The 27,118-nt window shown below is 48.5% G+C and overlaps 1 protein-coding gene across 1 annotated transcript; it reads left to right on the plus strand.

Moving 5' to 3' along the window:
• Positions 1–682: 682 nt before the first annotated feature.
• LOC147601744 (uncharacterized) lies at positions 683–15,236 on the plus strand. Its single transcript, XM_086741491.1, has 6 exons — positions 683–739; positions 10,367–10,543; positions 10,732–10,887; positions 11,148–11,249; positions 11,552–11,844; positions 14,918–15,236. The coding sequence occupies exons 1-6, from the start codon at positions 683–685 to the stop codon at positions 15,234–15,236; spliced, it is 1,104 nt and encodes a 367-aa protein (XP_086597617.1).
• The last annotated feature ends 11,882 nt before the right edge of the window (positions 15,237–27,118 follow it).

The following is a 27,118-nucleotide window of genomic DNA, read 5'->3' on the forward strand; positions in this document are numbered from 1 at the left end:
CAATATTTCAACTATTAGGAGTAAACATTTCCCTGCTCAAAAGAGATGGTATACGTGGCAGGGTACTCTGTGGTTTACCTTGCGTGACCAAGGAGAGGACGTGAGGGAGTGGAATGGGAAGCCTACCTCTGCCCTAGAGGCATGGGTATGTAAGTTGCATGGAAAAAACATTGCAAATAGAAGTTCTCCCCAGAAAATTGCTGCACTAGTCTCCAATAGGCAGAGTAGAAGGAATAGCTTTAGTTCTGACCCTCTTGAAGGGACCTCTCATGCATATTTAAAATAAATGAACAATGAATACTGTGGCCAGGATTAGAGAGGCCCTGCCTCCAGCCAGGTGGAGGAGAGGGACAACAGAGTTTATTGGACTGTGTGGATCCGATGGCCTGGCATGTCAGACCCACAAGAGTATAAAGCTCTAGCGGATACTGGTGCACAATGTACCTTGATGCCGTCAAGATATAATGGGGCAGAACCCATCTGTATTTCTGGAGTGACAGGAGGATCCCAACAGCTGTCTGTATTGGAGGCTGAAGTGAGTCTGACAGGGAATGAGTGGCAAAAGCACCCCATAGTGACTGGCCCAGATACTCCATGCATTCTTGGTATAGATTACCTCAGAAGGGGGTATTTCAAGGACCCAAAAGGGTATTGGTGGGTTTTTGGTGTAGGTGCTTTGGAGATGGAGGAAATTATACAGTTGTCCACCTTGCCTGGTCTGTCAGAGGATCCTTCCGTTGTGGGGTTGCTGAAGGTTTAATAACAATAGGTGCCAATTGCTACTACAACTGTGCACTGGTGGCAGTATCGCACCAACCGAGACTCCCTAATCCCCATCCATAAGCTGATTTGTTGGCTGGAAAGCCAGGGAGTGATCAGCAAGTCCTGCTCACCTTTTAACAGTCCTATATGGCCAGTGAGAAAATCTAATGGAGAATGGAGACTAACAGTGGACTATCGTGGCGTGAAGGAGGTAACACCACCACTGAGTGCTGCCGTGCTGGACATGTTAGAACTTCAGTATGAACTGGAATCCAAGGCAGCCAAGTGGTATGCCACCATCGATGTTGCCAATGCGTTTTTCTCAATCCCATTGGCAGCAGAATGCAGGCCACGGTTTGCTTTCACTTGAAGGGGGGTCCAGTACACTTGGAATTGACTACCCCAGGGGTGGAAACACAGCCCCACCATTTGCCATGGACTGATCCAGACTGTACTGGAAAAGGGTGGTGCTCCAGAGCACCTGCAGTACATTGATGACATCATTGTATGGGGCAACACAGCAGCAGAAGCTTTTCAAAAACGGGAGAAAATAATTGAAGTCCTCCTGAAAGCTGGGTTTGCCATAAAACGAAGTAAGGTGGAAGGATCTGCAAGAGAGATACAGTTTTTGGGGATAAAATGGCAAGATGGGCGTTGTCAGATTCCAATAGATATAGTCAACAAAATAACAGCTATGGCTGTGCCAACTGACAAAAAGGAAATGCAAGCTTTCCTGGGCATTGTGGGTTTCTGGAGGATGCATATTCCAAATTATAGTATGATTGTAAGCCCTCTGTATAAAGTCACCCAAAAGAAGAATAATTTTAAATGGGGCCTTGCACAACAGCAAGTTTTTGAACAAATTAAACAAGAAATTGTTCATGTGGTGGCTCTTGGGCCAGTCTGGACAGGGCAAGAGGTAAGAAATGTGTTCTACACCGCAGCTGGGAAGAATGGCCCTACCTGGAGTCTCTGGCAGAAAGCACCAGGGGAAACTTGTGGTTGACCCCTTGGGTTTTAGAGCTGGGGATATAAAGGATATGCGGCCCGCTATACTCCAACTGAAAAAGAAATACTGGCAGCGTATGAAGGAGTTCGAGCTGCTTCAGAAGTGATTGGTACTGAAGCACAGCTCCTCTTGGCACCCTGACTGCCACTGCTGGGCTGGATGTTCAAAGGAAGGGTTCCCTCTGCGCATCATGCAACAGATGCTACATGGAGCAAGTGGGTTGCACTGCTCACACAGCAGGCTCGAAGAGGAAATCCCAATTACCCAGGCATATTAGAAGTAATCACAGACTGGCCAGAAGGCAAAGATTTTGGAAAGCCACCAGAGGAAGAGGTGACGCGTGCTGAAGAGGCCCCACTGTATAACAACCTCCCAGAAAATGAGAAGCAGTATGCCCTATTTACTGATGGGTCCTGTCATATTGTAGGAAAAGATCGGAAGTGGAAAGCTGCTGTGTGAAGTCCTACACGATGAGTTGCAGAAGCTGCTGAAGGCCAAGGTGAATCGAGTCAGTTTGCGGAGGTGAAGGCCATCCAGCTGGCTTTAGACATTGCTGAACGGGAAAAATGGCCTGTGCTCTATCTCTACACCGACTCATGGATGGTGGCAAACGCTCTGTGGGGGTGGTTAAAGCAATGGAAGCAGAGCAACTGGCAGCGTAGGGGCAAACCTATCTGGGCTGCCACTCTGTGGCAAGATATTGCTGCCCGGTTAGAGCATCTGGTTGTAAAAGTACGTCACGTAGATGCCCATGTACCCAAGAGTCGGGCCACTGAAGAACATCAAAACAAGCAGCACGTGGATCAAGCTGCTAAAATTGAAGTGGCTCAGGTGGATCTGGACTGGCAGCATAAGGGTGAACTTTTTTTAGCTTGGTGGGCCCATGATACTTCAGGCCATCAGGGAAAAGATGCAACATACAAATGGGCTCGTGATCGAGGAGTGGATTTAACCATGGATAGTATTGCACAGGTTATCCATGAATGCGAAATATGTGCTGCAATCAAACAAGCCAAGCGGTTAAAGCCTCTGTGGTATGGAGGGTGATGGCTGAAGTACAAATATGGAGAGGCCTGGCAGATTGATTACATTATACTCCCACAGACTCGCCAAGGCAAGTGCTATGTGCTTACAATGGTGGAAGCAACCCCTGGATGGCTGGAAACATATCCTGTACCCCATGCCACTGCCCGAAACACCATCCTGGGCCTTGAGAAACAAGTCTTATGGCGACATGGCACTCCAGAAAGAATTGAATCAGACAATGGTACCCACTTCCGAAACAACCTCATAGACACCTGGGCCAAAGAGCACGGCATCAAGTGGGTATGCCACATCCCCTATCATGCACCAGCCTTTGGAAAAATTGAAAGGTATAATAGGCTGCTCAAAACTACACTGAAAGCAATGGGTGGTGGGAACCTTCAAAAATTGGGATAAACATTTAGCAAAAGCCACTTGGTTAGTCAACACTCAGGGGTCCACCAATCGAGCTGGCCCTGCCCAATCTGAACTTCTACATACTGTAGAAGGGGATAAAGTCCCTGTGGTGCATGTAAGGAATATGTTGGGGAAGACAGTCTGGGTTATTTCTCCCTTGGGCAAAGGCAAACCCATGCATGGGATTGCTTTTGCTCAAGGACCTGGGTGTACTTGGTGGGTAATGCAGGAGGATGGGGAAGTCCGATGTGTATCTCAAGGAGATCTAATTTTAGGTGAAAAGAGCCAATAATTTGAAGTGCTTGATGTCAGTTACTATATAGTACTGTATGTCATTATCTAGCTGTTACATGTCCCTCCTTGCTTCCTCCTGCTCCATGCCCTGAGAGACTTATGTTTTGTCAAAAGTATTATAGTAAAATCATCTAGACCAACAAAGAACGAACTTTAATAAAACAGGAAAAATTGCAGCAGCGATGGAACCTGAACTGGCTCTTGCTACTAGCACCTACCAACAGATCTTCAGTCTGCAGACTATGAACTTGCTAAATCACTCGCACCAGATACAGCACCTGAGGAAACACTGCGTTGTCTGTCCTATGGTGAGACTGTTATGACAGATGGAGCCCAAAGTTATGGACTGGATAAACTCAACAGACCTTTTGGAAGGATGGGCCATAGACAAAGGGAGTTACATCTACGTGTATGCATACAAGTAGATCAAAGAAAGAAAAAGTTGATGACTAATTGGAAAGTGTAGGATGTAGATGATATGGAATGTAGATGGTATGGAATAAGGGGTGGATAATGTCCTGGTTCTGGCTAAAATAGAGTTAATATTCACCTGAGCTGGGTGGAGAACTGGAGCTGGTAGCCCCTATGGCTGGGGCACCCAGCTGGGATAATTAACTAATTAGCTAACAGCTGGGGTTAATTTACCCAAATTAACCAAAGGGCTATTCCATCCCACCTGACATCATGCTCAGTATATAAGTGAGGAGGGTGGTGAGGGGAGCCTCCTGGTACTTGGAATAAACTAGTTGTGGAGATTTGTTGTAAGCCATGGTACTGTATTTGTATTCCATCACTGTTTTGTTTTCTTCTGTTATTGCTGTTAAATTTACTTTTTGTTCAATCTCATCCCATGTGTTCTCCAGAACAGAAACAATGGATTTCAAAAGAAACAGGACCTTGAGAGTTAACACTCTCTCATTTTTAATAAATTATACAAAATCATATCAGAATATGGAATCTATTAAAGGAATTTTAATAGTAGTGTTAATACTACTTTTTGTTTTACCGATCATAGAGATTAGTTCTAAGTAGGTGAGAATTCTTAAAACTGAGCATAAATAAGTCTCAAAGGGAGGGAAATGTTATACGAAATAAAATGGAAAGTTCAAGCAGCGGTTTTAAGGAGGGGCACCCTGACGACCCCCGGGACCACCAGACGACCCTTGACTCAAAAGACTGAGCATGCGCAAGTGGGTGGCAAGTGGGAGGCAACAGCACCGGGACAACAGCTCCTGGCACGGCCTGCGGACCAACATGGCAGCTCAGCGGGGCTGTAACAGAAGAGGCCAGCTCCCAGCTTCCCCTTCAGACCAAGATGGCTGCCAGGAAGTGCTGGAAGGGACGGCTACAGCTGCCAGCACGCCCAGGAGTGTGGCCCTTAGAGCTGTATCCTGCTGGGTCCGTCCTCCCCACTTCAGCCCAAAGCTTCCACAGAGGCCGGAGCCAGCCCTGCCACAGCCACCCAGGGCTCCTCCGCCCCGGCGCTACCACACAGCCACCCCCGGGGCAGCGCCAGGGCCCGCAGAGGGCTCTGGGCTGCAGTGAAGGCCCCAGGAGGGCTCCTGGGTGGGCCAGTGCTGGAAGAGATGCTCAGAGGCGGGGAAAGGCTCTAATTGTAAGAGGCTGATCTCCATCATGCTCACAAGCCAGACGGAGAAGCAATCCAGTGAGACTGGAATCTCCGTGTCTGGGAGCTTGCCAGTCCTAAAGGGCAAACCCAGTGGAAGACGTTTCGTTTTCCTTTTCCCCTTTTCTGCAGGAGCTCTTCCTCTTTGGCGGGGGGAAGAGAAGAGCGAAGCGACGAAAAGCAGGATTTCTGTGAAGCTGGAGTGAATCTTCCACCTTTAATGTGGTCGACGGGGAGAGGCAGTGCTCTGCAGTGCGCCAAAAGCAAAGGGATGTCGTGGGGGCACGCTGGGGTGTCTGAAGATGGGGCTCTGGGAACACCGTGGAGGGCAAACGGTGGACTGGGGGCACCCTGAGAGCAGCCAGGTGCCCAGGGCTGAGCCAGCCCCCTGCACCCCATGGAACGCCCTGCTCCTCCCAGCCCGGGCAGTGTGTCACAGTGGGGCCCCTTGTGACCTCCCCGTTCTGCACCCCACCCCGCTGCATACGGTCAGCGCAGCTGTGCCCCCCAGCTCTCAGTGTCCGGCAGGACAGCGACGGGACAGGGCAGGAGCACAGAGCTGGCGAGGAACTCGCGAGCGCAGCCCGCGTCTTACCCTGCCGGACCCGGCAGCATCCCTGCAGCACCAAGGCCTTTTGCCAAAGCTTCCCCACATCCCCACTCCTAGCCCTTTCCACCATCCCGCAGGATGGCAGAGAGGCCCCTGAGCCGCCCCGGCATGGCCTGGGAGGAAGACCGGGCTCCCCAGGAGAGCAGCTCTCCACAGGAGCCCCATGAGGTGTCCATGGTTGAGCCACTGCAGATTGGTGAGTGAGGGCCCCTCTTGGTCTGGGCAGGGCTGGGGCCAGCGAGCGCACCCTTGCTCGATGTCAGCGTCACGTTTCCGCACACATCAGCAGCGGGGATCCCGCGGGTGCGGGTTATGATTCTGCGTGAATGACAGGGATGCTCAGGGCTGGCAGCTGGCCCCAGCACAGCCTCTCCCAAAGAGGGAGAGAGCAGAGGGGATGCAACTCCTACTCTGGGCACAGGCAGCCAGAGGCAGCTGGGCTGGCAGGAGGCAGCCATGCTGTGGGACGGGGACCTTTCCTGCCCACCTGCAAGAGAGTTCCTCAGCCCAGGGCACTGGGGGCTTTCCCCATCGCGCCGTGCTCCTGCACGGCAAACCATCTGTTGGGTACCCTCCAGCCCTGGCACGCACGGGAACACTGTTCCAGGGGAGTGGGCAGGTGGCTGGACGCAGGGCAGATCTCCTTTCTCTGCTCTCTCCTGCCACCGGCCCCTCTCCACACGCTCCCTGCTCTCCTCCTTCCTTAGATGACAGCTGGTTGCCCATCTATGCAGTGGAACAGGAACCTGTGGACTTCATCCAGGCCTTTGTCAGCAGCCCCCAGAAGGTAACCGTGGCCATTCCACCTGCGCCTGTTCCAGCCTCTGCTGACAGGGGCTCTGCTGCTGGGCTGCTGGAGCTGTGCTGGCTGGGCAGAGCTGCTTCTCCCAGCTCTCCCACACGGCACTGCACCCCCACTGCTCCGGTCCCGCTTGGCCGTGTGTCCCCCCTCTCATGCTCCCCGTTTCTCTCTCTGTCCCCCGGCTGCCAGGAGAAGGGCCAGCAGATGAAGTTCCTTATATATGTCTGCGTCCTGTGCCGAACCACCAAAGAGCATGACTTGTGTCGGGGCCTGGATGTCTTCTGCCACGGATACGAGGTGGCAGAGAAGATCCAGGTGAGGGGAAACCTGACGGCTCTGTGGAAGGGCCTGGCTGGCACGGGCACCCTATGGGGACAGTGCCTGGGCAGGGCAAGGGTCTGGTGGCGCTGGGTGCTGGCAGGGCCCATCCCAGTTGTGCTCTGCAGATGCTGCTGGAAGAGAAGGCCAGGGACCAAATGCAGATGGCGGTGCAGCAGAAAGCCATGCGTGCCATCACCGCATTGAGGTACCTGCCCATCCCTCCTGGGGACCCTGCCCCAGAGGTCCGTGTTCACCTGCTCGAGACCTCGAGGCTCTACTCCCAGCACCAGTGTCCGACTGGCCCCTCCCCCTCTTTGCAGCTCAGTCGGGATCCTGCGGGAGGGCAAAAAGAGAAGCCTCCTACAAGCCTGCTTCTCCAGTGTCTTCTTGCTTCCTCCACTGCATGGAATGAGGAACATAGCCATTTACCTCCACTCCATGGTAAGTGCTGTGTGAGCTACAGAAGCCCCCAGTCCCCCTGGGCTGTTCCCTGGCCACCCTGTGCTGCGATATGACCAGAGATCCAAGGCAGGGCAGGGTCTTGGCTTTGCTTTCCCACCCTCAGCCCCTTGTCAGCATTCCCTAGGTCTGGCCACGTCCAGTGCCGCAGGCTGCTCTGCCTGTAGCAGACTGTCCCTGGGTCTCTCCTGGGCACTGTGATGCAGCGCAGGAGGCCTCCCTTGCCTCTGGGAGTTCAGATTGGTCTCTTGGGGGTGAGAGGGACCGCAGGAAGCACTGCCACAACTCTGTCTTCCTTGCAGACCATGATTGCCATGGACGAGATGCTGGAGACGTTGGTGCTTAGCACTCCCGCCTCCAGAGTCAGCGAGGAGCTGCAGAGTATCTTCCAGGTCTGGCACGTGCAAAGAGCAGGGCTGTTCCTCACCCTGCAGGGAAGGGGTTGTCCACTCTTGAGAGGACAGTCCGCACCTTTCCTCGAGAGCACAGGAAGCTGTGATGGACTGTGCGAGTCCAGCTCAGGAGCTGAGCCACGCTGCTTGTGCTGGAGCGGGTGTCTGCTGCCATGGCTCACCAGCAGCTTCTCTCACCTCACCCCAGATGCTGTTGCCTTTCACCGACTCTGAGAGAGCAGAGGTGCGGGAGAGGATCGTGGGGAGGATTAGGTCGCTGAGCTGTTTGCTGAGCAAGCATTCCTCAGTGGAGGTAAGGAGCCAGGCACCCTCCAGCCAGGCCATCTCCCCCTCCCTGCACACCAGAGCAGCCTGCAGCTCTCCCAGCGTGGCGTTGTTACCCATGTCACTGCTTTGGGAGCTGTGGCCGGCATGGCCCTGCAAAGCCCTGACTCAGCCAAGATCACCCCAGGGTGTGTCCAGGGCTTTGGCACCAGCTGCCTGCCCTCAACCCTTCTGCTGTTCTGCCTCCCTCACCCAGGCCTGGGACCACTTTGGAAGAGAAATATACGGCCCCATCAGCTACAGGGAGATCCAGATCCCAGTGCTGGGACGGCTGGTGGGACGGCTCCTGTTTTTCAAGTCTTCACAGGAAGTGACCAAGCAAGCAGCTTCAAAGGCTCTTTATAGCCTCTGTCTGTTCCTGAAAAATCAAGAAAGTAAGAGAAGTTGTGGTGGGCTGCATCCCACCGCACACAGGCATCTGCCATGAGGTTGGCTTGTGTCCTTGTGACCGCTTGTGTCCTGCCATCTTGCAAGCAGATCTCTGGGTGGTTTGGGGAGGTTGCTGGCAAAGCCACTGTGTCTTACGGACTCTTCTGTGTTTGCCCCACTCTTTAGGCAGGTCAAAGGCAAAGGAGAAACAACAGCAGCTCTTCTGGACACACCAGAAAGCCTCCTTGCTGTCTGTGTCCCCCAGCAGTGACATGGTAATGAGCTTCCCCCTTGCTGGGACACTTCTCCGTGGCATCAGCAGGGCACTTGTGTGAGCAAAGGCACCCAGACTCAGTGGGGCTGGCGTGGCCTCACTGTTCCCAGTGAGAGGGTTCCTGCTGTCCCTGAGCAGGGACGATGCCAGGGCTGCACTCCAGTGTCCCAGCAGCAGCTCCAGCCCTCCTGGCCACCAGCAAGCCCTGGTTCTCTGGAGGGCCAGCACACTGTGCCCGTGAGCCCAAGCCTCCTCCTTCACCCTGGGGGCCCTCTCTTCTCGTCCTGCCCCAGGCAGTGGCTGCAGCCCCTGCTGCCAGCTTTGCTGTGGGCACTGCTGCCAGCGCTGCCGGGCATCTCTCGCCAGGGCTGCTCGTGCTGCCCAGCTCAGCAGCACCATCAGGGCACTGGTGGTGACGTGTCTTCGCTCCCTGCCTTCCTCCCATAGATTCTTACAGAATACCTCAGGCCTTCGGAGAGGACAGACATCGTCCTCGTGATCATCGAGGCGATGAGAGAGTGCGGCATCTTTGACAAGAAGGTGGCAATAAAGATGCTGGATGAGGTCATGGTAGACCCTCACTTCTGGCTGACGGATGTAAGTGGCCCATAGCTGGATTGGCCTGCCCTTGAGCCCTCTCAGGCCTTCTTGCTCCCTCTGTCCCTCCCTCCCAAACCCAACTGTCTCGGACACCAGGAGCCACCTGAAGGCAGCAGAGAGGGATGGGAAGGGCAGCTGAGGAAATGGCTGCACCTCAGTGGCAGCACCATCTTCACCTGTGTCCCCTCCAGGTGCCAAAGATCATGAGCTGCATCCATGAAAACCTGGAAGACATCAGCATGGTACCAGCCCGGCACAGCGTGGAGTTACTGCTTCTCCTCATGGCTAGAAAGTGCCCTGGGGCAGCAGTCAGGACGATGTTGAAGATGGCTCTGCGAGGAGACAGGTAGTGACCCTGACAAGCTCCCTGAGGGCTTGTTCCCTGTGTGAAGAGGGGCCCAGGGACTCTCTGGCTGCCACACCACCACCTCAGCCCTCTCCTGCTGCCCAGGGCATCCCAACCGAGGGGCAGGGCCTGCGTCCCACGGGGCTGTCTTGTGCTGTTGTGGCCAGGGCAGCCCGGCTGACAGAGCACTCTGGCTTGCAGCACTAGCGTGGCCATGTCAAAGCTGATGTGCTCCGCACCCCAGACCTTGGACAACATCTTTAAGGAGCTCCTCAGATTGTCCCGAATTGAGTCTTCACGCAGGTTTCTCAGCTCCAGCACAGAAAGCGCCTGCGTCCAAGTGCCTGTGAGTTACCAGAAAAGGCTTGATCGCCTTGCGCCAGCCCTGCAGGCTCTGCCAGTATCTCACTGCTGGGTTTCTTTCAGCTGATGACCTCTGCCAACTATGAGATGTGTCCCAGCCAGCTGACAGTCTCCCAGTTCCTCGAAGGGCTCATTGTGCTCTCGGAGAGAGCTGGCATGGTGAGCAGGGCATCATCCAGGGGAGCCATGTTGGCAGCCGCGGGCTGGGGCAGTGGGTAAAGCGGTGGCTTGGCCTTGGCTGGCAGTCAGGCGGTGGAGTGACTGCTCCAATTGCCCTCCCTGCCGTGGTGGGGCCTGGTGGCTGCCTGTGGAACCTCCCAGACACGGACCTTTTCACAACATTTTTCACACAGGCAAAAAAAATGCTGGCCTTCCACCCACACGTGATGGAGGTGCTCCAGAGTGGCAACACAAATATCAAGAGGATGGCCCTGCTGCTCTGCAGAAACATGATGGGTCACCTGAAGAAGAAGGAGGCCAGCCCCATCGCTGTGCAGCTGGCGGAGAAGCTCCTGCCCCTGTTTGACAACGTAAGGCCTGCTCTCAGACCTCGAGGGCTGCCCAGCTGCTCTGCCAGGCTGGAGCAGAGATTCCCACAGCTCCTGTGTGCACAGCCCGACCCCCGCAGCATCTGCCCTGCTCACACGCCCTTGGGCTAATGCTCACAGCAAGCAGGGAGGGGCTCTTTCTCAAGTGCCCATCTCCTTCTCCCTCCCAGGAGTCCAGCCAGATGAGAGAGCTCTCCATCAGCCTCTTCAGGGAGTTGCTGGAGACTGTGATGGGCAATGACAGGAGGAGGATGAAGAAGAGGGTGCGAAGGGGCCTGCTCGCGCTCCTCTTTCACATGCATGATGAGATCAACGGTGTGGCCAAGGTAGAGATTCCAAAGCTGGCTAGTGACAGAGGGCAGGGCATGCTGACTGCTTGGGCATCAGGGCCAAGAGCTGACATTTCCTACCTCTGCCCCGCCTGGTTCAGCAGGGCTGTGCCCAGGAGACCCCCAGCTGTTTGAGCCAGGGCACGTCCCAGCACCCTAACAGCAGCATCACCCCACGAACAAAGCCAAAGTGAGGGGGACACCAGGTCTCCTTCCCTGGCCCATGGTACCATCTGCCAGCTTCTGCTGCTCTGCAGGTCTCCAGGGAAGCCCTCCTTGCTGCAGCACAGCTGCTCGAGTGGCAAGACCTCAAACACCTGGTGCAGACCCAGCAGACATGGAAGATTGGAGAGTGCTTGGTGAGCACAACCCCCAAACCCCTGTGCCCAGGCTGGACAAGGGCTGCCCCCCGTGTCTGGGGTGCGGGCTCTGCAGCTGTGTTGCCTGCCCGGCTCCAGCCCAGAGTCCACAGCCTGGAGCTGCATCCTTGATCCCTGTCCTGAAGAGCAGAGCCCGCAAGGGCTCTTCTCCAGGCTCCTCTCCCCTTCCTGCAAAATGTGGGCTGAAGGGCTCTTAGCAAGAGTTGGGGTGCGGGAGGAGGCACTGCTCCAGCCAAGTCGGGAGGGGCTGTGACATGCCCATACCCTTGTGCTATCTGCAGCTGGCGCGGGACAGGAGCAGGGCTGAAGACTACTGTCGCCAGAGCCTGCCGTACCTGAAGGATGCTCAGGCCGCCTTGCGAGAGACGGCCGTCAGGTTCATCGGTGAGCCACAGCCCCCGGGGTGCCTCTTCTGGCAGCCTGGCCCCAGTCCCTGCTGCCGCACTGGCAGCAAGGAGCAGCCCTGTGGCTGCCAGAGCCCCGGCGGCCCCATGCAGGCCCTTGGCCTCCCTCTTGCACCTCTGCCCACGCAGGTGGGCTTGGTGGCTGCCTTGCTCACTCCAGGCCCCCTTGGGTAGTAGTCTTCCCTGGGGTCAGCCCTGATGAGGGGGAGGAGGCCGTGCAGCTGAGCTGGCAGGGCCGGGGACTGTACTGCGGGGTGCACGCTGGGGAGTGGGAGCTCTGACAAAGCTCTGTGCCTAGGGCTTGCCGCTCAGACCCTGACAGACGGGGAGAAGGTGTTGGAGATCTGCAGGGGTGAGTAGAGAGCATGGTCTGGAGGGGATGCCTGGGGGTCTCTGCAGACGCTGAGTTTCATCTCAGCTCTGTGTCTCTCTGTCACAGCCCTTCAGGCCTTGAAGAACGACAGGGAAATCTCCATCTGTTCCCTGGCCATTCAGACCATCCACGTCCTCGAGGCTCGAATGGAGAGGCCGAGATCAGGACGAACCCTGCGAGCACTCTGCTGCTGCTAAGCCAGGCAGTGGTGCAGCCTTCTTGGGAAAATGGCTGTATTTTAATAAAGCTGGAACAACAGGACAAAACCCATGGTGTCCTTCACATGTGTAAGAGACACAGCGAGGACAGGGCACAGGAAAGCTAGTCCCTGCTCTGGTCATCCCACTGTTACAGAGAGGATGGAAAATCAAGTATTGAGATAGTGCTGCTATCTACTCTACATGTACCAGACAGTGGTGTCTCCACTTGTACCCTGTCTATCTGGACACTTTCAAGGAGTTTACAACCAGATATATAGCAATAGACACATCTTCTTAGGAAATGCTTGGTTGTGCAATAGTTGTGTATTGTTAAGCACTGTACCTGAGCACACTAATCAGGAGTTGAAGCAAGTGATAGGTCAACTAGTTGACAGAGTGAGGAAGAATATTCACTCCATCCCTCCAGAGGACCCTCAGAGACCACTGACTCAAAACACTGAGCATGCACAGCAGGGTGGAGAGTAGGGAAATAAGTTATGGGAGATTGTATGAATATGTATAGTTCTATCCTATAAATATCTAATGTCACCTTGAATAGTGAAGAGGAGATTTACAAGAATAAAGGACTAATGAGAATAATACAATTATTAAATGACAGAAATCAAGTCGCTTTATAATAGAGTAGTAATTTCTATATAGCCTAGCAGGAACCCTGCATAACAATGTAATTCTCGTGTGAAAATATAAACTACCAACCTTGAGAGAAAAACAGCAGAGTCACAAATTCAACATAACGAGGTACTTTCAGAATGCCCCAGCAGGTGCTGAGATAAATCAGATGGGTACATCCTGAGGGAGTACAGACACACGAGATGAAACCAAGATAAGGGGGCTTAAGGAGTTTAGAAGCAGAACAATGAGCTAAGACAAGACGGATAAAGTGGAATAACCGAGGACATCAGGAACCAACAAAGACAAGTCAGCAAGAAACCGCCTTGGCAGCAAGAGGACAAAGGTTTGAGTTCACAAAGCAGACACCATGATGAAGAGGAGGAAACGACCACCAGATGAAGGAAACGACCACCAGAGGGACTGTGACTCCTGAGAACAGACACAAGATGGATGCAGAGACCGGGGAATAACCTGTCTCATGTGGGTAGAAACTTACGATAATGATTTCTTGAAAAACTAATGAATATGTAACCAAGTCCTTGGGAATTCTATGAATATGTATGTCTATGATGCCTAAATAGCATACCTGTTGATAACTCAGGATGCAACGTTTGGAGGAGAAATCCCCTGTGCATCCACCGCTGCAATAAAGTATGGCTGCTTCTTAACACTACATTGGTGTTATGGAGTTTCGATTGCCTATTTTGATGACACCACGAGTCTCTGGGCATCCCAGTGAGGCCCCAGCATTTGCTGTTGCTGCATCGTCACTGTCTCGCACCATGATGGACTCAGGAGGTTTTCCAAACAGAGTACAGAGGTGCTGAGGGGGCTTGAGAGCAACCACAGGGGTCCTCGAGGCACTAGAGCAAAATCAGAGTGCCTTGGTCACCATGAATGCCTCAGAAGGGTCCTTAGGGGAACAGAGGGGTCCTAAGCCATCTGGCCGAGCACCAGAAGGCTCTGGGGCAGAAGAAACAGCTGTGGAGGAGTGCTGAGGGGACACAAGGAGAATTGTACAGTGTAGGGGCCAGCCCCCCTGTCTCCTGGGGTTCCTTAGGGTGCTAGAGGTCCTGCAGAGGGCTCTGGGGTGCAATGAAGGACGCAGGAGGGGTCCTGGGTGCACTAGAGCCATCCTAAGACAGCTACGGGAAAAAGGGAGGTGTCCTGGGCTTGGGCTGTGCCCGAGAGCCCTCCACTGGCTCCTCCAGTGAAGACTGATGTGTACAATGAGAGCCGAGGGAGGGTTCCTGAGGCTTTAAGGGAGGGTCCAAAGGGGATAACAGAGGGGTGCTGAGGGGACCCGGGGCCAAATGGAGGCCTCTAGACAACAGCAAAAGGCGCATTGGGGTGCTGAGAGGTTCTGAGGGGGCCACTGGGTCTGGCTGAGGCAACACCAGGACAAGAGAGGGCTTGCGAGGGGACAGGGGATATGGGGAGGGATCCAGGCCTGAGCGGAGTGGAAGGGAAAAAATACAAATCCTGAGTGGATGTGATGGCAAAAACAGAGTCACTTCCTTCTTGAATTTCCAAGGCAGCTCAGCGGGGCTGTAACAGAAGAGGCCAGCTCCCAGCTTCCCCTTCAGACCAAGATGGCTGCCAGGAAGTGCTGGAAGGGACGGCTACAGCTGCCAGCACGCCCAGGAGTGTGGCCCTTAGAGCTGTATCCTGCTGGGTCCGTCCTCCCCGCTTCAGCCCAAAGCCCCCACAGAGGCCGGAGCCAGCCCTGCCACAGCCACCCAGGGCTCCTCCGCCCCGGCGCTACCACACAGCCACCCCCGGGGCAGCGCCAGGGCCCGCAGAGGGCTCTGGGCTGCAGTGAAGGCCCCAGGAGGGCTCCTGGGTGGGCCAGTGCTGGAAGAGATGCTCAGAGGCGGGGAAAGGCTCTAATTGTAAGAGGCTGATCTCCATCATGCTCACAAGCCAGACGGAGAAGCAATCCAGTGAGACTGGAATCTCTGTGTCTGGGAGCTTGCCAGTCTTCAGAGGGCAAACCCAGTGGAAGATGTTTCGTTTTCCTTTTCCCCTTTTCTGCAGGAGCTCTTCCTCTTTGGCGGGGGGAAGAGAAGAGCGAAGCGACGAAAAACAGGATTTCTGTGAAGCTGGAGTGAATCTTCCACCTTTAATGTGGTCGAGGGGGAGAGGCAGTGCTCTGCAGTGCGCCAAAAGCAAGGGGATGTCGTGGGCGCACGGCGGGGTGTCTGAAGATGGGTCTCTGGGACACTGTGTAGGTCAACAGGGAGATCTGGAGAAGCTTCACCTGAGCAGGGGCCTGATCCCGTTCTTCTTTCACATGCATGATGAAATCAACGGTGTGGCCAATGTAGAGATTCCAAAGCTGGCTTTCTTCCTTTAGGAGGAGGGTCCTAGTGTGAATGTTTTTCCTTTTTCTCCTTTTCAATCTGTAAGTTTTTCACATAAGTTTTTAAAAAAGGAAAAAGAAGTCTTCAAATGGTTTGGCTTTTTTTTTTTTTTTTGCCTGGCTTCCTGAGGAAACAAAGCATGGGCAGTCAAGCTCTGTGCAAGTGTGTGCCCATCTATCTCCACCACCCCCTTTTCAATCTGGTAGCCTCTTGTGACAAAAACTGACAGAGGCACATGAGTTCCAGAGATATTGCAGCTGCAGAAGAGTCTAGAAACAGCCCAAGAACCCAACAGCATGGTCAAACAGGTCAAAAGTGGGAGGGAAACAGCAAGACACACACAGAAGCATACAGTCTAATAAGGCTAATGCCCCCATACACATATATCACAGGTGTTTTGCAGCTTATGTATTTTGCCTAGAAAAGCTACTGTGCTGGTGTTGTCTGGGATAGAGTTAATTTTCTTCAGAGTAGCTAGTACAGGGCTATGTTTTGGATTTGTGCTGGAAACAGTATTGATAGCACATGGATGTTTTTATTATTGCTGAGCAGTGCTTACACAGAGTCAAAGCCTTTTCTGCTTCTTACACCACCCCACCAGCGAGTAGGCTGAGAGTGCACAAGAAGTTGGGAGGGGACATAGCCAGGAAAGCTGACCTCAAGTGACCAAAGGGATATTCCAGACCATATGACGTCATGCTCAGCTGAGGGAAGAAGAAGGAAGGGGGGGGGCACATTTGGATTTATGGTATTTGTCTTCCCAAGTAACTGCTGTGTGTGATGGAGCCCTTCTCTCCCGGACATCGCTGAACACTTGCCTGCCAATGGAAAGTAGTGAATTAATTCCTTGCTTTGCTTTGCTTGCATGCGCAGATTTTGCCTTAACTATTAGACTATCTCAACCCACAAGTTTTCTCACTTTTACTCTTCTGATTCTCCCCCTCACTCCACAGGGAGGGAGGGAGGGAGTGGCTAGGTGGTGCTTAGTTGCCAGCTGGGGTTAAACCATGACAGGTACTATTTTTCATATGGTCCACAAAAAGTTTCTTGTTTTGTTTCCCCCCCCTATTAAGTTCATTGCTGTGGAAGCAGTGGTGTCTCTAATTGCCACCTATGCACAAACGTAGTACTCAGGGGTTTGTTTTAATGCTGCTCACCTGTCTGCTTTGTAACTGTAGCTGTCAGTGGAAGTAATGCTGTAATGCTGGTGTTTGTGCTTTAGTGCACAAGATATGGTCTGAACTTGGTAATGTTAAAGTGGAGGTCACTACATCAGGTCAGGGGTGAATATGTTTATGGTTGAAATGTCCAAGAGAGCATGAAGCAAGACTGGAGGAATTCCACCATCTTATCCAAAGGAGTTTGTAGCTGCATTTTCACACACTTTTCCCACTGTTTGACAGGATGAACTGAAAAGCACTAAAAGTCCAACCCTGAATATTAACATGTTTTAGTTTGGTTGCCTTCGCACTTTCCAGCACTTATTGTCTTTTCATTTGTAACATATTTTCTGTCCTTTGGGAACAAGTATTTTCTTTCAGCGCTTTGTTTCTCCCTGTGCTTAGCCTCAATGCTAACAATGCTCAACCAGGACTTTTTGCAGAGTTGGTCATAGTGATTTTTCTGCAGCAGCTGTAGCAGCTGGAGAAGAGGGAGGCAGAGTCACTGCCTGTTTGGTGTGGCTGTGTTTTTAACTTCCATTTTAATAGGTCACTTAGCTACATAAACAAATAGAGCCAGAGAATGGGCTGCACTGTTTGTTCAACAAAGTCAGTACAATATCCAGGTTAGTGTTTTCTTACAGCTTCAACCAAGAGTATGGGAATAAAAAATTAAGTCAGGGATTTATCCACATTCAACTCTCTAGCCTCTCTGCACATCAGAGATTTTGAGGAACTGAGTTGTTTGAAGGACGGAGTGAAAACAAATTTTAGCTGGCATGTGTACTCCCCATTATCTGTGTCACATGGCGAGTGAGTGGTACAGCTGTAAGAGGATGATGAATCTGAGATATTGCTGACTTGCTTCTGGAGTTTAGTCAGCTGTGAATAGATGCCAGTACAATACAGAGCTTATCGGTAGAGTCCTAGTGTTTTGAGTGTGGGAGACATCAGAATGAGGACAAAATGGTCTTTTAACCAGAAGTCATGCTAAAGGTTATCAAGAGAAAAAGCATGTTCTGACTGGATGAGTACATTGACAGCAGCTGGTCTTGATTAGATGGAAGATCCTCTAATCTAGAATTACATTCCTGACAGTAGCCAGTGGTGGGTGCTGGGGAAAGAGTATGGTAACACTTCCCCCCAAATACCCTTCTACATCTCGGCAATCAGTGATTAAGGATTTGTTGAACCAAAGACCGGATCCAGGCCATCACATTTTATAGTCCTTTTCAAGCATCCATTAAGTTATGTAACTGCTTTTTAAACCCAGTTCACTTTCAGGCTCCAAAGTCTCCTGTGACATTGCCTGCCACACAACCGAACTTTGTTCTGTGAAGAAATACCTCTGATGCCTTGATTTGGTGCCCCATGATTCTCCTGTTCCAAGAAACAGTGACTAACAGTTCCTTATGACCATTGTAGCTGTGTGTAAGGTGAAGGTTTTAGTATTTGTTTTGTTCTTTCTTTCCCTATCTGTCCAACATTTTCGGTGCTGGAACTATTAGCCTAATTAATCTCCCCCGTGACTGAGAGAGACATTCCACTCCTGTGGTGGTCCTTGCTTATCACCCTTCTCTATGTCTACTAGCTCCACTGCAGCCTCTGTGAAATGGGAGCAACAGTATTCAAATCATGGCTACTGATTTATGCAGTGGTATAGGATGCTTCCTGCTCTGGTCTTTATTTTCTATTAAGTCTTAACCTTGTGTTTGTCTTCTTGATTGCTGCCGAGTTTTTTTTTCCATTGAATTATCCACACTACCTCCAAGACGTCTTTTGAGAGCGATGACAGCTAATTCAGTCCCTTGACTGCAGACACAGAGTTTTTTTTTCCCTGAGTTATGCAGTTATGGATATGAAATTTCATGAGGTATTGTTTTATTCAAATCAGTATCATGAAATACTTCTGAAACTCAGTCCAACCGATAGCAGTTTTGACTACCCTGAAGACTTTTATGCAATAAAAAAAGATTCACCAGTTCATTACTTTTTTCCCCAGATCATTTAGAATTAAGCTGATCAGGTCCAAGCACAACCAATGGATCTGTTCTACACTTTCTTGTCTTTTGTTGCTAAAGCAGAAGAGCACCTGCACCTTAGCCCATCCAGCTCAGTTTCCTTCAGACTCTTGAGTAAAAAACATCTTGCAACAGAGAGCTGTACTGCAGCATGTGGGAGGGGAAGAGGGGAAAGGGCAGGTGTAGGTTGCATTACACAAAATAACTTCTCATGGTTTTATTGTCTGAGAAAAAAAGAAAAAGCAATAAACCTCTAAGACAAAGGGTTGGACTCCTGTCTAGACTTATTTAACACCTCCTAAGCCAAGGATATATTTGAGATGAAATGTGTAGCTTTCCAAATAAAAGTGATTCATCTTACTGTGAGAAACACTTATTTTATAAAAGTAATTTTGCAGCTAAAATAAATAATAAATTGGTCCAGTCAGGTCTTGAGTTTCACAGGTAAGTCACAGTTTTCTTCCTTACCCTCTTTCTCAGGTGGCTCCTGGCTGCCTCCCTTCCCTCACCAGCTTAGATCCTACTCATCTGTCACACATGTCCAAACGAAGTCAGCATACCGCTTCTAGCCTGCTTCACAAATTATTATCTCAGATTTCATTTGTAAGGAGAAGAGCACCATTCCTCCCAAGTCCAGCAGCCCCAGGACAAACAGCACAGCAGAAGTTAGGACTGGACAAAGCCTGGCTTATTTTTAAAAGCGCAATCTGCAGTGCTGTCAAGGGTGGGTGGGTACGGCCACTGAAAGTCTGGTACTGAATGCACAAAAGCAGCTGATGTGTTCCCCTCTGAGCAATGTACTCTGAGAGCTACCGATCAGGAATTTGGAGAGACAGAGCACCCATCGTTTTTCTTTTAGAAAACCACTCTGCAGCCGTGAGACAGGGTGTACGCCCATTGCCTCGGACTGCAGCATATTAGTAGCATTACCATGTTAATGATTTAAAGGCTTATGAATGCTCAGAATGTAAGAGGTCAGTCTGGCCCATGGCCAGAACTAAACCCACTGCCCACCCATGGTGAATAATCCTTTTCACGGTCCGTTTGTTAAACAGTGTACCAGAATGCAGGAGGATATGGGGTTAGAATATATGTTGACTGCCCAGTTGAATGCCATTGCTCTGCAGGAAGGGTGTGGAGACGCAGGTGTTGCCTGTGTGCGGAAGATTTGCAAGGATACATCTCTCTTGTGGAAATCTATTTCATTGTGGTGTCTCTGTACTGGGGACTTTATATTACATGTGGCCTGTATGATCTGCCAGGAGTGCGGCGCAGCTCTGAGTAGTCAAAAGCTTTTTATCTCAGCACAGCAGCTTGGTTAGTATGGAAGACAGTTATGTTAAAAATGCTACATAAACAAGGAGGCGAGGCTGACCGGTTCTATATAAAAAAGACTTAATATGAACTACAGATAGAGCAAGACATATAGATGTCTTTTTAAAAAAATTGCATTTGCTTAAACACCTGCCCCCCCACCCCCTTCCTCAGTCATTAAGTATTTCTAGTTCGAATGTGGCCAAACGAATGTGTAAAGGGGTTTTTGCAATAAAATTAAGAATGTAAAATTTAGATTAATAGCCAAGTTAACTGCTGCTATAGACACCCTTTCTATAGCCCTATTCTTAATGGTTTGAAGCCAGAGTAATGTTAGTTAAAGATTCATAATTTAGACAAGGTGCCTTTGTCTAAATACAAGAAGCATAAAATGATAAAATGCTAAGTCCATCAACAACCTGTGAAGAAATGCTTAGGTTTGACAAACTACTGAAGAAACTAGGGGAAAGGTAATTCTGGCAGGGCTTAGCACAGCCACCAACTGACCAACTAGACATCTACACAAATCGTACCACCGACTCAAAAGAAGTAGGCGGAGTAACAAGACTGAGCATGCGTACTAATTTACATACTAGGCGAAGAGACTCTGACCAATCATTTAACAAGATAACAATACATATGTATTAGAAAGCTCAATATGTTAATGTTTTGTGTATAAATAAAAGACAATTTGGAGCTTTAAGGTGTGCTGTGAAAGGATGAGGCACAATAGAAGGATGTAGATTCAGACTGGACATAAGGAAAAAATTTTTACAATGAGGGTGGTGAAACCCTGGCACAGGTTGCCCAGAGAGGTGGTGGATGCCTGATCCCTGGAAACATTCAAGGCCAGGTTGGATGGGGCTCTGAGCAACCTGATCTGGTTGGAGATGTCCCTGCTCCTTGCAGGGGGGTTGGACTAGATGGCCTTTAAAGGTCCCTTCCAAGCCAAACCAGTCTATGATTCTATACCTATGCATGTATGAAATAAAAGGAAATACCTGCACTGGGTCTGTGGATTGTCTCTTTGTACACCGGGTGACAGACCCAGCTTTCAGGACAACAGGGTTACCAGAGCAAGGCATAGAAAAATAGCAAAAGAAACTGAGTGCTTGAAGCTGGTGACATCTAGGTAATGGCATCAGAGAGAAGGGTTTAGATGAAAGAAAAGGGCAGTGCAAAAAGCGCTGAGAAAAACAGAATATAGCAGTTGGAATTTTCTGGGGAAAGAAAACCAAAAAACAAACAAATGCCAAAACCAAGGTAAAAAAAAGAACACAACTCTTTGGAGAGGCAGAAGTAATGGAAACAAAAGTGACTTTTATTTATTCGATTGCTACTGCCTTTAGTCACGGCTGATGCCGCTAGTGACAAAACCTGCTTTGTTTTCCCTGATCACAACTCCTGTGAAAACTAGGAGTATCACGTCAGGGCCAGATAAGACCAGGAGAAATTGAGGGCATTGTTTACTGAATTCAGTGGTCACAGAGGTAAAACTATTAGAGACTGTACTTTTCTTATCTAGATTAAATTCTGATCTTAATGTAGTTTGCAGAAAATGCTTATAATGATGAGGAAAACCAGCTTGATTATTCCATCCAAAGATGAAATGGCTTTTCTGGGAGACTGGAATACCTATTTGCAGCAACTATTTAGTAATTTCTGATTTCAGATAAAATGGGTTTATGGTTGAATAATCAATTGTCTCTGAAAGCACATCAATTATTCTGGAAGATAATGACTTTTATTTGGAAAGCGTGATCACTCAAGGAGTCGAGTGCAGATTAGAACAATATTTTGCACCTGTTCTAGGCAGCTTTTCTAGGCAATTTCCCTAAGCAGGCAAGGAAGCAGGAAAGCTACAGCTGACAGAGCACCTAAATTAAGCACATGTGGTACAGGAATCACTGAAATGATGCCACTTGCACTTTTGCTTTTCAGGAATAAAATAGAGAGTACTGGAGACTTCAGTTTGTCTAGCTTAATAATAAATCAGTAGTCCTTCTTATACTTAAATAAGATCATTTATTGTTTTCTTGCTTATTCCTTCCTAATTTTTGAGATGGGAGAAGAGTATTTGAAAACACCACTTCATAAAGAGCAGGAGCAAACCAAGTCACATACCTATGCAAGGGAAGATGCTTTGTAATTAGAAGTGCTTTTAACATAAAGGATTGTAGACTTCACAGTATAATTACAAAATGTGTCAGAAATAATTATACCTGACTTTAAAGGACTTCTTAGATGTCTGAGATTTCTCTGGGTCTATAACAGACTGACTACCCACATCATTAAGCTATTGTTTTCTTAAATATAGTTGTTGTCTGAGGATCTAAGCTTTTTTTTTTTAAAAAAAAACCCACATAACAGAATTACAACCAACCTGTTACAATAGTTGTATTACTTAACCCCCCCCAAACATAACCTATACATAGTGTATACTAATTAATAAAGTATACTTTTTAGAAAACTGAAGATCAATCAACTTTTAATCCTGGAACTGTATAGAATGCATTATCCTGATATTGGAGTCTATTTAGACATACTGTAAGTCTAGTGCTACATTTCATTAGCTGTTTTATAAAACAACTAATAGTAGTATTTCAATGTTCTCTTTCAAGTGATAATTAATATTTATTAATAAATATTCCTAACCAATAATACATTAGGAGCAGGGCTGACGGGTGACCTTGGAAAAATCATGCTTGAGATAAAGGTTAGTAAATAGTTTGTAACATGACAACTGAAAATATTAACCCTGTCCTGTGTATGACTGGATTTTGTCTCTGCAAACATAGCCATGAAAAGCTATTCAGAAAACAGACCAAAAGACTTGTTTCAAATATTACTGGACACCTATAGCACAGGCAGTTTGGGTTTTTTGTTTATTTTTACTTTTAGAGTTTTGTGCTTGTGGTGGGTTAACCTTGGCTGGCTGCCAGGTGCCCGCTGAGCCTGTCTCTCACCATCTCCTCAACAGGACATGGGGAGAAAATAAGATTAAAAAGCTTGTGGGTCGAGATAAAGACAGGGAGATTACCAACACCAGCAGAACAGACTCAATTCAGAGAAGATTAAATTAATTTATTGTCATTTAAAAATAGAGTAGGATGGTGAGAAACAACGACAAAACTAAAATAACCTTCCCCCCAACCCCGCTTCTTCCCAAGCTCAACTTCACTCCTTCATTCCCAAGTCTTCTACCTTCTCTACCTGTCCCCAAGCAGCACAGGGAAATGGGGGTCATGGTTAGTCCACAACTGCTCCTCTCTGTTGCTCCTTCCTTCTCATACTTTTCCTCTGCTCCAGCATGGGCCCTTCCCAGAGGATACAGTCATTCAGGAAATGCTCCAGCGTGGGTCCTCTCCACAGGGTGCAGTCCTTCAGGAACAGACTGCTCCAGCATGGGTTCACCCTGGGCCACAGGTCCTGCCAGAAAACGTGCTCCAGCCTGGCCTCCTCTCTTGCCCAGAGCCTGCTCATGCATAGGGTCTCCATGGGCGGCAGCTTCCTTTGAGGCACGTCTACCTGCTCTGGCATGGAGTCCTCCACAGGCTGCAGGTGGATGGATCTCTGCTCCTCCATGGGCTGCAGGAGGACAGCCTGCCTCACCATGGGCTGCACAGGAATCTCTGCTCCAGCACCTGGAGAACCTCTTCCTTCTTCACTGTCCTCAGTGTCCGCAGAGTTGTTCCTCTCACATTTTTCTCAGTCCTCTTTCACAGCTTCCACACAGCACTTTTTACCCTTTTAAAAATACGTTTCTGCTTGTTTCAGCTTTGGGCAATGGTGGTTTCATTTTGGAGACAGCTGACAGCAGCTCTATACAATGCAGAGGCAGCCCCTAGTCTCTACTCACAGAAGCCACCCCTACAGCACCCCTCCACCCCCCACTGCCAACACCTTGCCACTAAATCCAATACTTTGTGCTTTTCCACAGCAAGAGGAGAACTGTTCAATAATCAAGCTCTGCAAAACCATTCCTTATGCTGAGTACAGGATGCACTTATTAGAAGTGTGCTAGAGTGATCACACTTGCATGCTTCTCCTCCTGAAGACTAAGTTAATCCTGAACTAGAAAAACCTAGTATTTCACTCAACTAAATCCATATTTCCCTGCAATCAAATGTGTACTACTTACTGTATCTGAAGGTAAATGACTGCAGGGAGTTTTTGTGAGGCATAAAAAGAGGTCCTTGATCCTTACAGTATTTAGTAAAAACCAGAGATTGTGAAAGCCTTGAATCTCCTGTACTCAGTAGTTTGTAGTCTTTTGCAGCTTCGGTAAAAGATGGAGGAAGGAATTCCTTTTGTATGAAAGGAAATGCAGCCTGCACAGTTTCTGAGGCCAGAAAGTGAGTCAGCAGTAAAAAGAGTTCAGAGCCACATAACAGTATGCAGTTACCTCACTGCCACAGTCCAGCATTTGGAAACTGACTGTGGCAGATCACAGATCCATTAACATTCATGATTATTTCAGGAATAAGCTATTCTGGAAATTAATAGAGACAACATCCAAAGACACCATTTGATTTTATTTATTCATGGACAGTGTTCCTTAAAATTAGCACCGCACATCAGAAAAATATTGCCATCACTGACATAATTCTCACCCATCTCAATTTTCATAGCAAGTTAAACTACTGAGCTTGAAAATTGTGAAGTGGTAAAATACTATATTTTTTTCCTTACCAAAACAGCATGTTTATAAATATCTTAACTGCATATATGACAAGGTAAGGTAGAGAAAGCAGTGATACACTCTAAACCCTGCAAGGATACTTGCTAACACATATGTGAAGTGGTATGTTAATCACATTAATATCTCCAGTAAAACATGAGTCATCAAGTAAAAAATATACTTTGTACTTTGGTTTTAAACTTTTGTTTTTAATTAAATAAGCCTGTGAGAAAGACGGATGCTGAAATTATTTAGAGTTATAATTCTAATCAGTTACAAGTGATCATATGTTGTTATCTTCACAGTTAACATTCAGAACTACTATCATTTCCTACATTGTGAACACCTACCTCTCTACTCATTGTACTGAGAAAAACTTCCATCTCAAAGTCCTATTTTCCTTTCTTTATCCTTCTCTTCTCTGCAGGGAAAGGATCCAGAATATTTCCTAGAGCATATTCCAAATGGTCTAAGGAATTTAGACCCTGCCTTTTCCTCTCCCCCTAGACAGAAGAGCTTGTAATCCTATTTCTCCTGCAAGAATAGGAAGGTGCAAGAAAGCAACAATTTCATGGGTTTATGAAAGGAAGGAAATGAAGTAATGATAAATTACACACAAGAAAGCTAATAGATTCTTCAGTCTAGTCATGAAGAGAGCAACATTGTTTTGCCTGCAGAATATGAACAGTGCCTGAGTCAATAAGATTGAGTACTTCAGTGAAAATTCCTTTTTTGGTAACTAGAGAGTAGGACTTGGTGCATTGTTAGTAAGTGATGCAAAGCAGCAGACAAAAAGGGCCAGAGCAAGCAAGGAGGGAGTAAACATTTTTCACACTTTGGACATTACCGGCCTTGACTGCAACAATTACAAGTGCAGATTAACTGAGCTTATGGAAAGAAAAAGTAAAGCTAAAAATGTCAAGTAGACATACCTGCAGTTAAAAGCCTGCACTTTCAGTTTTTCTGTCTCTTGCTAGATATTGGACACCTCCTGTAGCTAAGGTGTAGCTAATACTGAAGTTGATCTTTGCTGTGTACCACATACAGCTGAAGCAAAAGCTATGCCTCCTAAGCAATTATTAAAAAAAAAAAACACCAAAACAAAACAACCAACCAAACAAAAAAACCACCAAAACCAAAAACCAAACTGGTTCCAACTCAGAATAACAAACTCCTCCATTTTGACCCAAAGCCAAAACTTTATCTCTGAAAAGAAGTTGGTACAGTAGCAAATATCATCCCCCAAATACTAAGGCTGTGGCAAAGCCCAGATTCAGAAGCAATGGAACAACTTCAGACAGCTTCCAAGACACTTGTCCCATTTTGTTACTTTGTTCAGCTGTTTGCATTTTGAATTAGAGGAAGGTGCTCTGAGATGGAGACCTTGCAGTTCACCTGACCTTCAGCAGCTCAAGTCTTCAGTGTAAAGCTGCCAAACAAGCAGCTGCTTAAAAACATTGCAAAGTCACACCAAGTTAGCATTTTAGAGCACATTAGGTTCTCAGATAGTGCCACTGGAAACTATGGAATGTTAGTTCTGTAACAACTGCCTCTGGCTACAGGAGGCTGGAATTTGAGCTCTGCACAGTTCAGACATGCAAAAGCTTCTGTGTTACAGATGTTGAAGAGGCAATTCACACAAAGCAATATTGAACTATGCAAGTTGTTTAGTGGTTTGGTTTTTTTTTTTTTAAACATTGGTGCTCCCACCATTAGCAACATAAATATTCTTAAAAGCATTACCAAGAGCTTCTTTTAATAGAACAAATGGTCCTTAAAAGCTGAAAGAATTAATTACAAAATCCTTGCACTGTATCAGTTAAATGTAATTCCTTGACAGGAATACAGACTTTGGCCAGCAGTTATCATGGCAACAATCATTTGTGGGGGGTGTCAAGAATGAAGTATAGAGCTTCCATTTTAATATAACCTCTTTCTCGTTACTCACAGAGTAGGTTTTTTGTTGTTGTTGTTGTTCTGAAAGAAACCTGACAGTGCTGCAAGATATAGGCATTCCTTCCTTTAATAAATTAGGAAAGAGTTAGTCCTCCCCTTGTCTAGAGCAGTGTACCCTCCCCTCTCCTCCAGCAAACACTCAGAAGTAGATGGGAAACAACAGAAATCAAGAAAAAAAAAAAATCAAGGTTTTTCTTAGCTGTCTACTTATTTATAATAACCGAAGTGACAGTTGGACACCTACTGAACTTGTGTTCAGTCCCTTTAACACTTGAATTTAGGCTGCTTTTCATCACAGCACTGATTTCTGGCTAAGTGACATCCATAAAGGGAAGACAAAAATAAGCATATAAAGGTGCAATTTGCAGAAAAAAGCAAGAGCAGTATTCCCACATATTAGTGACACTTGAAGTGAACAGATCCAGTTGACAGGTCAGAACAGATACCCACAAACCATGATGCTTGGTCTTGTTAGTCCACCTGCTCCTCTTTTAGCAGACTAGCTTTTCCTCCTACTCAGTGCAGTTGATAGACATAGTTAATGGATTCCTGTCTCACCAGAGGCGTGGCAAGCACTGGGGGTGGTCCATACTGGTCTTTTCCCTTTTGCTCCCACTGCCCCACTTGTACTCCATCACCAGAATTTCTCTTCCTGAGTGACACCTGCTGTCAGGTCAGACACATTTACCTGTACCTGCTGTCTCCTTAACAGCTTTCAGTCTTAAGCAAGAATATAACAGCTT

Source organism: Chlamydotis macqueenii, chromosome 2 (genome assembly GCF_036417535.1).
Source record: "Chlamydotis macqueenii isolate bChlMac1 chromosome 2, bChlMac1.mat, whole genome shotgun sequence".
Lineage (NCBI taxonomy): Eukaryota > Metazoa > Chordata > Aves > Otidiformes > Otididae > Chlamydotis > Chlamydotis macqueenii.